The sequence below is a fragment of the Schistocerca gregaria genome, chromosome 2, assembly GCF_023897955.1.
Source record: "Schistocerca gregaria isolate iqSchGreg1 chromosome 2, iqSchGreg1.2, whole genome shotgun sequence".
NCBI classification, from domain to species: Eukaryota; Metazoa; Arthropoda; class Insecta; order Orthoptera; family Acrididae; genus Schistocerca; species Schistocerca gregaria.
This window is the reverse complement of record NC_064921.1, coordinates 326,506,463-326,524,549: the sequence shown is the minus strand read 5'-3', so window position 1 is coordinate 326,524,549 and position 18,087 is coordinate 326,506,463. Positions and strand designations below refer to the sequence as shown.

Sequence of the window (18,087 nt, the reverse complement as noted above, 5' to 3'; positions counted from 1 at the left end):
AGTCAATCATCCAGACTGTTGCCCTGCAACTACTGAAAGGCTGCTGCCCCTCTTCAGAAACCACAAGTGTGTCTGGCCTCTCAACAGATACCCCTCCGTTCCAGTTGCACCTACAGTACGGCTGTCTGCATCGCTCAGGCACGCAAGCATCCCCACCAACGGCAAGGTCCATGGTTCACGGAAGGGTTGCTTCAGTTATCAACCGCAAATTCAGAAATTCCACTCTGGTGCCTTTCGTTTCCCTAAAGTCAAACTGATCGTCATCTAACACATCCCCAATTTTCTTCTCCATTCTTCTGTATATTATTCTTGTCAGCAACTTGGATGTATAAGCTGTTCAGCTGATTGTGCCATAATTATCTCCTATGATATCACATTTCGGTGTAGCTCCACGCACTCACCAAGAAGATTCTTAGCCCATAAAGGAGTGGTGAGGTAGATCTTCGGTGTCAGGCTGTTGTTCAGGTGTCTCGGAATTCTTTGTCGTTCCTGTACATATACTCCAATACGAGATATATTGTTGGCAATAGTGATTCATTTAGAAGAAACTGCAATATTCATTCGGTGAACATTAGACAAAAAAATTGACCAGGTGTGAGTGGAATGAATAGACAGTCTATCCATTCCAGGAATCGAGAATCTCGACGATTTTTCCCTGTCATCGACATCGAAAATGGCAAGTTATCAGCCCAGGAATTCCAAGACTTTCGAGACTGTTTTAATTTTAAGTATGCATGCAGATAACAAAAGAAATATTTTTGTGTGATATAATTACAAAATAACAATTCTCGGGTTTCTTCTTTACTTATGCTGTGAAAGCTTGCTGACTGACAAATTTCATGATTCTAGCTGAACGGAAAATACCCTACAGATTTTGATGAGTGAGTATGCTAGTATCAAAATGTGTGACATAAATGACACACAGTCGTATTACAAATGACAAAAAAAATATTTTTCATGTGAAATAATTACAAATGAACAATTTTCAGATTATTTGCTTTACTTGTACTGTGAAACCCTGCACCCTGCCAGATTTAATGATTCTAGACCAAAGTGAAGCTCCCTGTAGGTTTTGATGAATAAGTTTCCAAGCATCAAAATGTGTGACATAAATGGACGTATCTTTTGGTTATAGTTAGGAGCTTACATTTACTACATCACCAAAGGATCTTGCATCTTAGTAGGTGACATGAATTTGAACTTGATTTTAGTAGAATTATATAAGGTGATGCTGAGAGAATTGCATTAGTAAATGTAGTTAGACGAATGTTGCTAACTGAACAGCAAAATAACTGATGATGGCAGAAGTGGTGAGAATATGAAATTCAGACAGGCTATAGCATCAAAAGCGCTTCTGAAAAAGAGAAATTTAAGCAGTAATAAGTCTTTTCTGAAGGTGTTTGTCTGGAGAGTACTCTTGTACTAGAGTGAAACTTGGACGATAAACAGCTCAGGCTACATAAGGATATAAGCTTTTGAAATGTGGCCATACAGAAGAATGTGAGTTATTAAATGGGAATATGTGTTAACTAATGAAGAGGTAGTGAATCGAATATGGGAGAAAAGAGATTTATGGCACAACTTGGTAAAAAGGCAGTATCAATTGACAGTGTATGTTTCCTGAAGCACCAACGAATAGTTAGTTAGTTTGTTAGTGGAGAGAAGTATGAGGCGTAAGTTTTATAGAGGGATACCACAGGATGAACACAGTAAGCAGGTTCAGATGGATGTAGGTTGCAGTGGCGTTGCGGAGATTAAGAGACTTGAATAGGGTAGACTAGCGTGGAGGGCTGCGTGGAACCAGGCTGCGGACTCAAGACAACGGCGACGACAACAGTAGCAACAACAACGACAACAAAATTGACTGTGTCTATTTTAGAAAACTCTCATCCACACAAAACTTTGTGCAGATTGCTTCCGATTTGCAAAGCAACGGATGTGCTGAGTGATAGTCAGTCGTAAAAGGAACAGGCCCATGTGTGATTCTTGATACATCTAGCATTTTGCCATAAAGTTTTGCGGTCAGAATTTCGTCTCATTTCATCCTATGTCAGTGTCACTACTCAGTTTTTAAACCTATCCACGTTGAATACCATGTTTTTTTTTCAGTACGCACGTATTCCCATTTAAGATGTTACTACACGATGTAGAATTATTGTCTTAATCGTTCTGAATTTCCTTGTAATCACTCAGCGATTGTACTTTCCATCTAACCAACCAGAATTAGGTTGCCTGCGTTTCTCGCTAACTAACCTGTAATCAGTGCGGTTTAAGGTTCCTTAAACAACGCTGCAGCCAGTTTCCATCCTCAACATCGTCCAGTTCGAGATGTCAAACTCTTACAAAGGAATATTTCTCGAAAAACGTCAGTGATAGGCCTTATGTGTCTCAGAAACTGGCGCGAGGAGACTGTCGAAAAGTATGTACGTCCATTCAGCCGCCCAAAATATCTTGCCTTAGTTGACGTCTGACTCAACAAGGCACGTCACGACTCTTGTGAATTTCTTAGTAACGCTTCCTGTCGACGTAGCTTTGGTTATGGGCTTTGGACGGCTGCCAAACTCTATGTGCCTTTTACTTATGTTAATGAACTTCCTGTCATAAAATCTACACAAGGCTGTGGGTCACACGTGTCATGCCGGTTGCCTCACCTCACGAAGCGACGCACGTTCTCTTGTGCTTGAAGTCATCATGTTACACCCGGCATCAATTTTTCTCTGCGCTCATGAACCCTCAACTAATATGTCTAATATTTCTTTCATAACTAACATGCTGCGATCTGTCACACCTTGGGAGTTTGCGTGAAATAAATCTGAGCCTTCGCTGCTGAAAACCATTTTAAAGCATTTACTATCGAGATAAAAATAATACGTCTTCAGAGAAAACGTGTACTTTGAACTTCAGATTGAAGTCTGAAGAAAACCCCACTTATTTTTTCGTTTCAAGCCAAATTTTACATGGTTTTTCGTGCATATCCAAGACAAATTGCACGTCCATACTGTTGTTAAGGATTTCTTCCTTTTGAGTTCCAGAGGGCAAAAGTTACAGATTATTCTTTTACCAAATGTCTCGTCAAGAGCGTGAAGCTGTGGAAGTTCTTCATGTGGTATGTGCTGTATGTGCATGATTGAAAAAGTGAGTTCCCTTGCGAGACTATTTGCAGTAGGCGTGTCGTAAGGGGATATGTTAGTGTCTTTGCTAATGACATCAAGACGTATTACGCCTGGAGCCTTCTTGAAAGATCTGCATAGGCGATAAGTGTTTACTCTGCAGCCAAAATCTATCATAAAAAAATGCTGCAAGCCATGTCCTAGTCTTCTCGCTTACGCTGTAAGTTGCACAATTTGATACACGGAACCCACGCCGCCTTTTTTTACGTTATGGAAAGAAATAATCTCTGTTTTGCGTCTCTGGATCGAGGATCTCAGAATGATGCACATTAGAGATCAGGATTACAAGTTTCTTCGTCTTCGGAACAAAAGAGAGCAGTAACATCTCTTCCTTTAACCTGAAAACAGCTGTCTTCTCCGGCCCTCCACTTTGAAGAAGAAAGTTAGTAGGGATTTCTGGCCTACTCTTCTTCACAGTGAACACGAATGTCAGTCCATCCCTAAGAAGTTGGTGAATCAGTTCTGTGGATCGAATGTTTATAAAAGGGAAGCGATAGGAAAATGGTGACGGTCCACAAGACCTTGCATGTCAGTTACGGGTTAATGATTTCAATTACGAACGTCCATCCGTTCACAGGTCATTACTGTCGAATTGTAGTTTCGAAGTGAACGTGCGTCTCTCATTAGAATCATTGAGCAAGTCACAAAGCTGTACTTTCGACATGACGTTTAGGTTTCCTACTTTTAATGTTTCTCTGATGTTCAACAAGTTTTGGAATCACTAGTGCAGTACTCTGAAATAAAAGTTTCCTACTACGCAGTAGTTCATATTGGAACGGAACCACTTTGTTACGCAAAGCCGTGTATAAAAGAAGACTAGTATGCAAATTGCCTTTCGCAGATATTACTGTACGATCGTAGATCAGAAATTAATAGCTCTTGGTTGAAAAGTTTTATACACACAAGAGAATTTTTGTATGCAACATAGATTGTCTTCTGGTCACCCGACTTCTGGACGGTGTAGATTTGCAAGTAAACTCCTCTGCAGATCTTCTGTAGGATTTAGAAGGTAGGAGAAAAGGTACTGGTGAAAGTGAAGCTGCGAAGCATGGTCGAGGGTGGTACTCAGGTGCTCAGTATTTAAGAACATGATCTGTGACAAGCAAGGTTCCGAATGTGAATCTCGGTGCGACACACTGTTATAATCTGTAAGGAAGATGCAGTATTATCTTATTTTTCCGTAGCCAGTCTATTACACTTTTTCCATGGCTTAATGAGATTCAGAACACATTTATAGGAAAAAGGCTATATCGCACAATGATTCAGAAGATCGGATGTAATGAAATTCCTTCTCTAATTGGCTGAATCGGTACAAAATTTAGAAAGGCATACCACCTCAAATAAGCCCATGCCTATTAAAGTGTTATGGTATTCAAACAAATCACTGATACTTTTCCATATTTATCGGTCCTAACCTTCTTTGGCAGCGTGACAACGAGTCTTCTTCTGACAGAAAGTCATCTACCGAATAATTTTGCCGAAAATCTTCTGTTTCATGATTTTAGGTAGCAGGTGAGCATTTTTCTAGTTCATGAAATTCCGAGGCGCTGTATTCAAACGACACAGTTTAGCTCGTCCCTTCAGATTTAAGATCTCTAAAATTGACATTCAAAAAACATCTGTCCTTGTGATGACTGTGTGGTAAAAGTCCTCTGAAAATTTGAGGCAACTGAAAATTCCCTTCAATAAAGGTAATAATTTGATGAGAATTCAACAAGAACAGTCGCTTCTATTAAATAAAAGTCATTTTATTCTTCCAAGTACAGGAATGGCACGTTTTCGACCATTTTTGCGCTCATGTAGTAACACAGTCACAACAGAAGTAAGTCGTTTGTTGTTTCCCTACTTTTTCCATTCGAAAATGTTTTAATATCTATGACAGGAGTCGGCTACATTAATAAAACTTGAATGCTCTATCTAAGCAATTTAAACAGCAGAAATGTGTAGAGACGTTACCGATGCGAAGTAAGTTTATTGCCTTAAGCTCCACAGCAGTGGCGACGTCATACTGATCACATTTCTGGTCAGCTTATTTCTTCCGTATCAATCTTGTCCTTTCTGTCACTGAGTGGCAAATCTATTTTCTATTGTAGAGACTCCCAGTGTCTTCCAGCCATCAATTTGCCCTTTCTTCTGCATTTGACAGGAATTTTCGATCTCCTTCTCATGAGTTAACCTCTGTAGTTTTTAGAGCTCGCACATCAAACATTCTCGCACCAAGCGTCTTACGACCTCCTCTTTAACATCTCTTTTGGTGTCCTGTGTCATCTGTTATAACAGCACTTCTTCGTGTTTACTGTTAGTGTCCCTTGTAAGTGACTCATACTAGGCAATAGACAGGGCTGTGTCTCTCTTCACCTGAAGAATTAAATGACGCGACTTTATCAGAACTCACAGCCATTTAAATGCCAGTATTGGCTAGACAGTATGTTTCATCGCCCTGCTTACAGACTGAGCTTTATAATGCAGACAGCGTAGTCGCCATTCCTCAAGTGGCGTTGCGCGGGTTGCAGTGTGCCGGGCGCTGGGTCTGCCGTGCCGCTCCATCACCAACTACGTGTCGGCGCACGACACGAACCGCTCGCTGACGCTGGACAAGTACTTCACCAGGGACGGCGAGCAGATGGCGTGCGGCCCTGGAGGCTGCCGACCCGACATCTGCTGGAACTTTCACGTCTGGAACGAGGTCTGGATGCAGCGGCCCGACCTGCCGCCAGGATACGGCGGCTGGCAGGTCATCGACGCCACTCCACAAGAGAAGAGCGACGGTAAGCGCTTCAGACCTGCAATACCTAATCCACAAACCCGTCGCACCTCACCCAGTGCTAGACACTTTAAGCAAAAATGCCTTCCCCTACACCAAATATTGGCGACCCTCATTCGCCACATACACTGATGAGCCAAAATATGATGACCAAGTGTTTAATACATGTTCGTCTTCCTTTAGAACGCAGTATACCAGCGATTCTATGTACCACTGATTCGACAAGTCCTCGGTAAGTTTATGCAGGTACGTGGTAACTGATGTGTCCACAAATGTTCAACGAAATCCTGTAAATTAATGACCCGTTGTTCAGAGACGCAAAGTTAGCCCCTGATAGTGTCGCAGATGTAATCCACCTAGTTAAAATCGGGTGAACTTAGTGCCCCTCGACGTGATTTCACTATCATGCTCCCTAGATCATTGTAGCACAATTCTGGGCTAGTGACTTGGACTATTATCCTGCTGGAGGATGCAATCGTTCTTGATACAGACATGTAGTATGAAGAGAGGCAGGTGGTCCACAATAATGTTCTTGTATTCGACAGCTGTCAAGCTGCCTTCCACTACAACCACAGGTTCCATGGAAATCCAAATGGATGTCCCCCGTAGCATAATACTGCCCTGAGCGGCCTACGTTCGCGGTATAAAACATGTTTCGGGCAAACCATTCGCCTGGGTGAGAGCATATCCAGGCATCGGTTTACTGTAACATAATGTGATTTGTCTGACCAGACGAAACGTCTCCATTGATCCATGGTCCAATGTCGATGATCTCGTGTATATTGCAATAGAAACTGACGATATCGTTCGGTCATCCCATTTTGAGAAACGTATTGTGAACGAAGTGCTCCGAGACACTTGTGCCTGTACGACTACTGTACTCTAGCGTCAGATCTTCCACAGATAGTCGTCTACCCTGCTTTACAAAGCAGGCAAGCCTCTGACCTCCACGTTCTGTGACGTGGTTGTCCAGAACGTTGTCGGCTACTTGTGGTTTCACCGCCCCTCAACCACTTACCATACATGCTCATGACGTAAGGTTCGCCGTTTGCTAGGTGCTCATTTCCAATCGCAGGGGCATAAAAATATGCCCTTTATCAAAGTCGCTTAATCGGTGGGTTTCTTCATTTACGGCCCCCTGTCATAGCTAGAACGATTCCCCATTCGCCTCCGCTCCCCTTATACAATTTCCTTACATCATTACTCGCTCGCAACACCACAAGGTGAGATTCAACCTTGCGGTCGGTAGTTGTCATAATGGTTTGGATCATCAGTGTAGCTACAACATTGCTTTTTAACAACTCCTTGTGTTCCCACTACCGACATTCAAATTTGAAGAGCTGAGATGTCGTCCACGAAGTCCTCAAAAAGATTCATCGAGTGTTACAAGACTATATTTTCTACATGAATGAAGACTGAAACTTCGGATGAAATTTTCATTACGTATAGGACTACGAAAAGAACCATTCGATTTTATAAGGGGATTTATTTTAAACATATGCATGTAGAACCTTCGAGTACTTTTTATAATTATGTTACGATCAAACTTTGGATCTACCTTTCATAATTGTTCACCAAACGCCCGAGAAACATTCAGACACCAGTCAAACTCATCGTATAATTTTGGGAGCATTTCTTCAATCACTGTGTTGACTGCTGTTTACTATACGCGGCGCAGTCCATCGGTAGTTGTTGTGCAATGAGAAGCACATAGTCAGAGTCTTCTATAGTTCCATAAAAAGCCACTGTTGTAATGCCAGATCCGTATGTTCCTCAGTGCTGATACGTGGTTCAGGTAGCTCATTGTTAAGAAATGCGCTTACGTGCAGGTGTGAGTGCAGGGGTTTCCCTTTCGGTTGCAAAATTAAATTTTCAGCATGTTTTGGCAGTTGTGGAAACCTCCAGATCTCCAAAGTACCCAGGAAGGTGTTCACTGTAATGAACAACGAGCTGCCTGCACCAGCGATATACTTACTGACACCACATGAACCGACAACTTACACCAGCGAGCAAGGTAAAGTTTTAGTTTCGATGCATAAGCGAAAATGTATCCCAAGTGTCTCTATCTTTTGTCAAGTGGAACATATATTCTCGCTAAATTCGATTACTCTTTTTCATACACCTTGTATTATTACGGACCACTTCATTTCCCACTGAATACTTCAAAGACCTCGTCCATTCCCATTTTCCTGCTAACTCTTCTTGCCTAACCTAATGAGCATTCACCTAGAACAGAACATTCCAGAACATTCCTCTCTGCTTATCACTTACACTCTCTGATTTGACCATATTTTCCCTGATTTTTTGTTTTGCTTTAGGAAGCAGACATATTTGGAATACTGTTGGTTTCATGTAAGGGCTAACGCTGATTCAGGTTTAGCTATCACAAATATATTCATGAACATTTCAAACACAAACTGACATTCGAAATTCACACGTTACAGTACTGTGTGCCACAGTGTAGTTAATGTGTTCCTTAACATAAAATGCCTTTCTGACGCAGCACTAATATTACTTTGATAAAATTTACGTTTCATATTTCGTAAATATAGCAGTCGAGAAGTTCGCCGGGCTTGCGGGAACAGGGGTCAGGCACCAATTACAGCGCTCTGCGGCACCCAGCCAAACAATTTTGCTATAAAATACGCGTGGTCACAAATGCATTGTTTATACTTTCAACTTGAATGTGCCGTTAAACCTCTTTGCTTGCTCTATATTGAGGTGAATTAAAGTAAAAATAAATAGTATTTACTTAAAAATAAAATACTTGTTTCAGAGTAGGATACTCGCAACCTACACACACAGACCCTTTCTCTTTATCCAACTCTCTGATTGCTCATTTAACAATGTTACCCTCACCGTCTCAGGATCACATGCTTAAATAGGTGACAAACATTTTGGAAAGTGTTTTTTGGTGTTTTAAGACCTCTCCAATAGAACAATATGTTTGACTGAAAAGCCACAACAATTCTGCTGCTATTTCTCTACCGATGTAGGGGGATAAAATTAAGTGGAGAAAAACAAAACGACACAGTCCGCTTCTACTGTATGAGATTTTGCACCGTTAACTGCGCCTTTTCTTTGGCAATCACTAAGGAATGCAAAAAAAAGTCCATATGCCACTGTGCCTTCTCTAATCTCTATCTTGTTCTTATGATCAGCTTACGAAAAATAAGATGGAGACAGTTTCGTGGTTTTGTAGTGTGACAAGTTTCCCAAATGCTTTTCTGTCCCAGAAAGTATTTTATGCGTCTTAAGATAGGCAAACCAACTTAAATCATCGACGTCTAGGTAAGATGACGTAAATAATGTTGCCTATATTAAGGTGCATAAAATCTTTTACAGGACAATTTTATTTTGCTCTCCCTTTGTAAATCTGAAGGTTTTCGTAGTCATTGCCATTTATGGTAAAATATTCTGATCTCTTACGCCGAATCATATTTCTTTCGAAATGTCGGACACTGGAGATGTTTGAAGAGGAATATGATGCCACTTAACAAGTCAGAAGATTTTACTATTGATGTTCCCCTTCTTTCAACGATTCCCTTTTAGATATCTAAGTATCTCTAGAACTGACCTAACAGCCACTTGAGAATCTAGCGCACCCATCTGAATCCCTCCATTAATATTCTTTAATTAGACATGACACGCATTCCAAATATTCAACCTATAGTCGAAAGTAACTCTCATACTACCTTCTTGGGCGATCTCCCTTGTAGTTTTTACTCGCTTTCAGAGAATTCTTCGAATCATCATCATCATTTCTTTGGGTGATTGTCCTGCTTCAACGTGAGGTCGGCCCTGTTACTATAGATTTGGCAATGTTAGTGTGAGAGGGTGGCCCAATGCCCTACCTGTACCAACCCCATACCCCCTGGGACGGAAGTAGTGTACCCCAGATGTCTGCATCTAGTGTAAGCCACGAAATAGTGCGAACGTTTCTTAAAATGTCTGCGAGTCGTGTGACTGAGGCAGGAAATGGGGATCAGCCCATTATTCACCTAATGGGATGTGGAAAGCCACCTAAAAACCACATCCAGGCTGGCCAGCACACCGGCCCTCGTCGTTGATCCGCCAGGCGGATTCGATTCGGGGCTGGTGCTTCAACCCGAGTCCAGGAAACAGCACATTAGCGCTCTTTTTTTAATTTTAAATCTCGGTTTGTTCGCTTTTTTGTTCGTTGTATTTGCTCGGGGCGGACGTCGTAAGACATCCGATGAAGTTAGTTGATGATCGATTAACTCAGTTTTTTTATTACAGAGGGTACGTAACACTCTGACCGAACATGCTGAGCTACCGTGCCGGCGTCCATATGTTCCTCGCAACGAAGTTAATGTATGCGTCACTCTTCATATCGCTTAGTAGCCTTGGCCACATATATTTATTCGATGTGAATGCGCGCAGAAATAAATAACTAATGCTTCATTGAAAAACCAGTTTTCCCTGATATTTATCCACACTATACTCTGTTTACATTTCGTTAAGCAGTTTGGATATTGCAATAATGGGTATTTTGGCTTGTTCCTTTGAAATTAATCAACGGCTAAAGTACCTTGCAGACAATAACGTAGTCAGACAATAATCTAAGCTAGCTTTTGACATTGATTCAAAGATAGTGTGTGTGTGTGTGTGTGTGTGTGTGTGTGTGCACGTTAATATTTACAAAGGAGCAGCGATGTCACACTACCTCCATTGTTACCTGGCTTTGTGATTAGCATCAGCTTTACAACTTAACAATATAATATTCTGTGCGGCAGAAGTTATATTGTCAAGTAAACAGAAGCTGAACAAATAGTGCTGACGAAACTGATTCACATAAAAACTCAAACTCGTAGCTTGTATAATAAATTATATGTTGAAAAGAACATTTCTGTTGAGATATGCAGTGTTGATTTAGGATACGTTGATGAACTGCAACAACTGTTCAACGTACAGTTGAATTGAGTGATCTGCCTTTATTAATATAAGGTCGGCAGATAACTTCTATGGAGGTGATTTCACTGGGTGTGCTGCAGAGCGCTACCGCTGCGGCCCGGCGTCTGTGGAGGCGGTGAAGCGCGGCGAGGTGGGCTACCAGTATGACGCGCCCTTCGTCTTCTCGGAGGTCAACGCAGACCTCTGCCACTTCATAGAGGACAACACTTCCGAGTGGGGCTTCTCCAGGCTCTCCATCAACCAGTATCAGTTAGTAGAATAGTGTACTAATCTTAATACTTTCCAGACCACACCTGGTATATAAAAACAAAAAGTTTCTACACTCAGTGTTCCTAATGAGGTCACCACCAAACAAATTCCCTTTCTGCCATCCAGATTTAGTTTTGCATGATACCCGTCTCAAACGATTCCTACTAAAGGGCACTACCGATTTCCTTCCCCATATTTTCCAAATCAAGCTTGTGCTCCGTTTCTAATGTCCTCGTTGTGGACGGATGTTAAATCTTTAGCTTATTCCTTTTCTCTCTCATTGCAGACCTTATAAGATGCTAAGCATTTTTGAAATTTGCAACCAGAAGTCAGCAAAGAAAATTTCAAGCTATTATGAGGTCTTCAACAAGCAATGAAATACAGGCCTCCTGTTTGTAAAGTACGTTTGTTTCAGAAGAACTGTCGATGCATCCGCTTTGGTTGCGCAACTTCAGAAAACAGCACAAAATCGACTGTGATGCTTGCAACCTGCTTAAAACAGTGCTTATTAGATAAACCGTGGAACAGAATTGAAGGATCACTTCTTCTAAACCCTGTAACTCCCACTCATTATGTCGCATAAGTTTGAAAATTCGGTCGAACGTGCATACAACCTTCCTCTCTAATTGTACAAAAGCGTGGCGGTAGCCCTGCGTATCATCCTCGGGCTCGCCTATGCCTTTGCTATCACTGATCACGTTCAGATTTCGTACAGTGGTTACAACCTGTACACGAAAGCGAAAATCGCGGTCGCGCTGGCTTCTAAGGGGTTAGCTCACGTTTTATAGGGATACAGCCGCAAAGTGTCCTTAGAAAAGGGTGGAAACGTCCGAGGCTGTCAGCACTATCAGAGTTCGACAAGAAGTCTTCCTGTTGCTCATCGCACAACGCATGCGGTAACTATGGTCAATACCAAAGGACAAACTAAACGTCGTGTTTTACATATATGGTTCACACTGCGTATATTCTTTCACTGACGATCAACTTCCTCTTCTAGTACTACAACAGCGGTAAACATCGTGCACTGTGACCAAATTAGCTCCACTTCTAATTATTACCGGTTCAACGATGAGTTACCATTGAGACTTTCTTTGTTTGTTTCTTTGGCACGGACACGCTACGTTTCCAAATACTACCTACTCCTTAGTACAAAAAGACTGAATTAATAAAAAGTAGACAAAATTAAGATGTTGGTTGTAATGCTTCAGTTGTTCTACATAGCCCCCGTTCCCTCCTCACTTGAGTACAATGCACAGAACGTTCATACAGCCATGTGAAATCGTCAGAAATGTCCTTCTTTGGGATGTTGTTCAACTCACGTGTCACGTCCGTCTGGAATTAAAATTCTGAATGCCGGTTATGTCATCAACGCGTTGGCCCTACATGTGTATTTCTGCACTGTTTCGTTTTGCTGAGGGTTCGTATTGACGGCAGCAAGTTTTGTTACTGGTGATGATTTTTCTAGAAAACGATTTTCCTCGTTTTGCATTTCAGTCAAATCAAGACAGGCGTCCATGTCCCATTGCTTTTTGCGGGTGACGAGGTGCGAGGGAGAAACTTTGCACAGACTTTCTCTTCTTCAAAAACTGAACACTTGCTTTAGAGATGTTGCTCCATTGCGATGTGTGACACAACGATGTTGATACCATACTGCCACACGTCCATTGCTTAACATTTACAGCTCACAACTGACTGGTAGAATGAACATCTGTTGTTTACAGATGCCAGCTGAAACTGGCATCGTAGCTATTACGCTGATGCAGCTTATGCGTCGGAAATAATATCAGTCTTTGAACTTTTTGCACTGTCCTAATCAAAGAGATACCTACCTTTGTTCTCACTAGAGACCTTGAAAGTTCATAACGATAATTTACCACTGTAAGCCTCAAGAGCAGCAGTCTGTCTGTCTCCAGATCTCTTCGATGCTGAGGAAGACCGCTGAAAACTGATCGGAACATCGGTTACCATTGTATTTTAAAATTCCGGATATTTTGTAAGATGACATAGTTTTGTACTCCCCTGTTCTGGAATTAAGGCGATGTGATATCTTCATTACGTCACTTTTTTTGGATATTTTGTGATTTTTGTTATTACCATGTCAGGAACATGTTTTTTACTAGCGAAAGTTAGAATCAAATGCTTCAAAAGTTTTCACAAATGCAATAGTTTTTCTTACCAAATAGTTATGAAGTTCTCTCGGCATAATTCCTTCACTCATGGCTTGCGTCCTCCATCCTCCATCTGCGAAACAACTGAATGTTAATTAACTAATTTTTATAGTAATATGTTATATATGGATTACTCGACAAGTGCGTGTACAGATATCTTTACAAACAGTACCAAAATAAATTAAATGCTCATTTTAGGTGCTTTAGTGCAGATGAAAAGGAGGGAACGTCGACGACAAGATCATTAAAGGCGGAAGCCAAGCTCAGATTGGAGAAGGAAATCGGCCTGGCCCTTTTGCAGGAGACGGTTTGTGGTGCCACAGCGGTAAGGCAGTGGACTCCTATTCTGGAGAACAGAGTTCAATCCCTATTCCTGCCATATAGTTTCAGTTTTCCGTGCTTTCCCTTTTCGCCTAAGGCGAATGGTGGGATGACTCATTTGAATTTGTACGGCTGGTTTGTTTTCCAATTCTTCCCCCATCTGAGTTTCCATCTCTAATGACCTCTTTGTCGATAAGATTTGCCTCAAGCGATTAGAGAAATTACTGCTGTTTGCAGAAATACAATTTTTTTTTCGTTACTGTCTTGTACGGATGCATGCCCGATGGTTGACTTATTACATAATTGAACTATAAATTATTGACAAATTATTCACATAATTATTCTCAGAATTTCCATTGCAGCTCCACAAGATCCTAAGACAAATTTTGAAGACTGCGCCGGTTAGAGGTAAAGGCAAAGGGCGAATCATGACGTATGTCTTCAGAGATCTATAGACAGAATTTACCGTTTGCTAGACGCAATATATCAGCCTCGGTCTCAAAGCTACTTGGCAGTCGTATTTGCACACAACGCCCTCACAATTCAATGCGCTGTCACTGTCAAGTGTCATAAGAGGCGCTGGAGTGAGTGACATTCCTTTGTACTACGCGATACGCATGATCACTCCATCGCTCACCTGTTCGGCATTTTGATGTGTGGTGGGTGAGATCACCACGCCATGAGCACGAGCTATTAAGTTGTTGAATATCACTCTGTCATCTGTATAACATCTTAATGTAATTTCAGTTAGCTGTCTGCCACTGGAGTAGCAGTAAAACGTAACTGTACAACAGATCTAGGGTCGACTGAGCATGCGCTGTAAAACTGGAAACTCTTGGCTTTTACATGTAGCTACCTACAGCCGCGACTTTATTCATGTACTACTCTTGTGCTACAAAACTGTACTAACAATTGCGGAAACGAGGATTTCAAGCTGGATGAAAGGGAAAAAATCAAGTTTATGCAAATCAAATGATTTGAAATACAGAAGTAAACATCATATGCGATTACGAGAATTCAGTGTAGTATGATGCCCCCTTGGTTTGCAGTCACATGTTTTGAACGTCTCAGCACGGAACCAAAAAGAGCGTAGATACGTTCCTATACAACAGTTTCTCCGTGTGTGGTTTTTATGTGATGCTACCAAGCATAAATGGTGGTTGGTGTACGATCATGACGATCCAACTGTGCACAAAACATGTTCGACGGACGACGTATCAGCGGAACATGCAATCGTTCTTCCAAATAGATGCTTAAGGAGGGGGCTAGACCCCGGGCTCTAAATGCTGCCAGATGTGGCAGTTTCAAATCAGGTATTAAGAGCCGAGATGTCGTGTCCAATGGCGCGCCGAACCATAACACTTCGACTTCATTTTATTTTACTGACATTTGGTTTTCATGACCATGCAGATACTAGTGGATACAGAGCACAATTTTCAGGGCAAAAACATCAGAAATTAGGAGTTAAAGTGAATGATAATCCTATTCACTGTCTAATTATATATATTTTAATATATTACCTTCAAAGCTCACAGTCATCATTTCTAAATTTGCGACAGTTATAAAAAAAATTTAATTTAAAAGTAGTATTCAAAAACAAGAATTATGTTACTAAGTAAATTCAAAATCAGAAGCCACCGGACATTAAAATAGAAACAACTGAAATATAAGACGCACATACAATTAGTTATTTACAGAAGACAACAGATACTGCATAGAAATCAGAAAAAATTGCAACAGCAAAACGTGCTTTTATTTAAATTAGACAATTAGTGTTGAACAAATCTTTTAATACAAAAAAGTCAACAATTCGTTAGTAAGTTCAGCTAGAGAGTGCTTCTGTATGACTGTGAAAGTTAGACATTGCTGAAGACAGGCATATATATATATATATATATATATATATATATATATATATATATATATATATATATATATAGTCACCAAGAGGCAGAAAATGCGATAAAAATGTGGCTTCACAGAAGGTAAATGAGGGCCAGCTAGACAGAAATTAAATCAAATCAATATGTTTTGAAAGAGATCAATAAACAGAGGATGCTGACAACAACGAACAGAAAAGTTTTGGATATTTATACACAATAAATTTTTAACAAATATTTTGGAAGGGAAAACTTCGGAAAAAGACAAGAGCAGATAAGTAAGACATGATAAAAGGTGTGTTGGGAATAATAAAGAGCCAAATTTTCAAGAAATGGAGAGTGGGGCTGAGTACTTGCAGCAACATGGCGTAGCCTTTAGGAAACAAGGATGATACAGGCCACACAGTAGCTAATAACAGATCATAGCAACACATCACGGTAATGGGTTACAAAAATAGTCAGGAAACAAAACAAAGAACTCTGTAAGTGTATTAAGTTGTCGTACAGTGATGCTTTGCAACATTACATGTGTCGAGCAAAATTTATTAAAAACTCCGTTATTATTTGATTACTTATTGCATTCTCTAATGCTAGGATTATGATGATACTTTGGGAAATTAGTGTTTCAGTTCTCATGGTCGCCTGCACAAAAGCTACTTACTGATTGTCATGTTATTCACACGAAAGGACATGCTATTTAATTCGCCGTCTTACGCTGGTTCCTATAGACAAGTGGGGAGTTATAAGTATTCATTCTCTGGAAAAGTTATTGATAATATATATCCTTTGTCGCATATCATCTAGCTAAGCCACAAGCTTTAATGGAGGAGGAGATTGCACACGTAAAGATTTTTCAAAAGAGTACCATGTGGGATGGTGGGATGAGAAATTTTTTGGACAGAGGTGGGGCATATAATATAGGTGGTGACCTGGACGCGATGCTTCCTGGATAAATGTACACATTATCGAGCTGTTCCGGCGCCATGATCGGTCACGCCTTAGTGGTGCTGTGAGGCAGACTGATGTGAAGTTGTAAATGGCACTGGCAGCAGCCGACTTTGCACATGTTGCTCTGGTACCAGTCGGGACTGTCCCCTAGGCATGATTTACACATAAAAAGGAGTCGGAACGGAAGTCTGGTACAGCTGTTTCATGGAAGTGTCATGAGTAGGAGAAGTAGGTCTTTTTAGGGTAAGTCCAGACAATAGGTTCACCTGCGTAAAGATTATCTCTAGCAGTTAAAAAAAAGTTCTGCAAAATGTAGAAATACTCAAACACGCCAAAACAGCTGCTACAATTAGAATAAGTAATATCTACATTTCAAGGATTTTACAGCCCTTCATCAAAATCTGCTACCACTAAAAAAGTAAAATCCTGTTGTGCTCCAGTCTTTGAACTAACGGTAATTTGTGCCACTGAGTGCTGGTATAGAAACATAGAAATACAACGTCTAGTATTACTGTTGTATCAATGAACAGACTATTACTATAGGAATACTTCAAATGATCCTCCAACATTTGGAGGATCATGCATTTGTATCAGAAAAATAAAGTAGTTTATGTCAAGACATACCCTAATTTTTTGCAATAAGTAAAGAAAATAAAGATGAACGCTTTGAAATATCAGCTATTGAACTAACAGGGCCTGATATCACCAATAAATTAATTATTTTATGTGTATATCGACCACCCTGGCGTAGTGTGGATGTTTTTTCAATAAATTAAAGTAAGTTCTACATAAAGTCCCAACTATAAAATTCAACATAATTTTGTGTGGCGGTATAAACATAGACACAAATATCATAAATGAAACTAGTAACACCTTCATAAATATCCTTCAGAGTTTCGACACGTCCCTGTTGGTCAATAGCACAACAAGGGTTACAACGATGACTGTATCAAAAATCGATTATGTGGCCACAAATATGGACACCGAATAGTGTGGTGTAGCTGTGAAAGAGCTTTGACATTCAGACCATGTCTGCAAATAACAGCGGTATAAACAGGGATGGAAAAAAAGTTCTCAAACTGCAGACATTTCCGAATTACCCACATCGATATCAGTGTGTCTCAGAAATAAAGGACAACAGCAGATATTTGGAACTCCTCCAAAATCCTTGAGTATCTCAGTTCCACGGAGAAAGGTACAATAAGATTTATAGGAAGATTCTGAATGCTTCAAACACGTCATTTAATGACAAAAGATATATAATGCAGAGCATGAAAGAAAAGCACTCTGGGTTATCACTAAACGGGAAAGTGAAGGAGACAAACAAAAGCATATTAACATTGTAATGAGAGGGGGGGGGGGGGGGGGGGAAATAATAATGTTCCACAACACCTAGCAAACTATATGGATGTGAAGTTTTTGAGTACTGCATAGAAATTAAAACAAAAATTCCGAAAAATAAATATAATAACTGAAAATAATTGTGCACTAAATAAATTGATGTTACTAACATCCACAAAAAATTATACACAACATAAAAGGTAAAAAGTCAGCAGGTGTACATGGAGTACTCATGTGTGCGCAGAAACATTGCAACCAAGTATACAGGTTCCCTCTCCTCCCCTCTCCAAAAAAACTTAGTAAACGACTTA

General features: G+C 40.5%; 1 protein-coding gene across 4 annotated transcripts in view; it reads left to right on the top strand.

Annotated features, from left to right (window-relative positions):
• Window positions 1-18,087, top strand: part of LOC126336969 (hemocyte protein-glutamine gamma-glutamyltransferase-like) — a 159,614-nt gene that overhangs the window by 108,002 nt on the left and 33,525 nt on the right. For all 4 annotated transcript variants that reach the window (XM_050001181.1, XM_050001180.1, XM_050001182.1 and 1 more), the window contains 2 exons: window positions 5,684-5,938; window positions 10,950-11,118. In XM_050001181.1, the coding sequence (XP_049857138.1) occupies window positions 5,684-5,938; window positions 10,950-11,118 (424 nt within the window). The remainder of the gene's footprint in view (window positions 1-5,683; window positions 5,939-10,949; window positions 11,119-18,087) is intronic.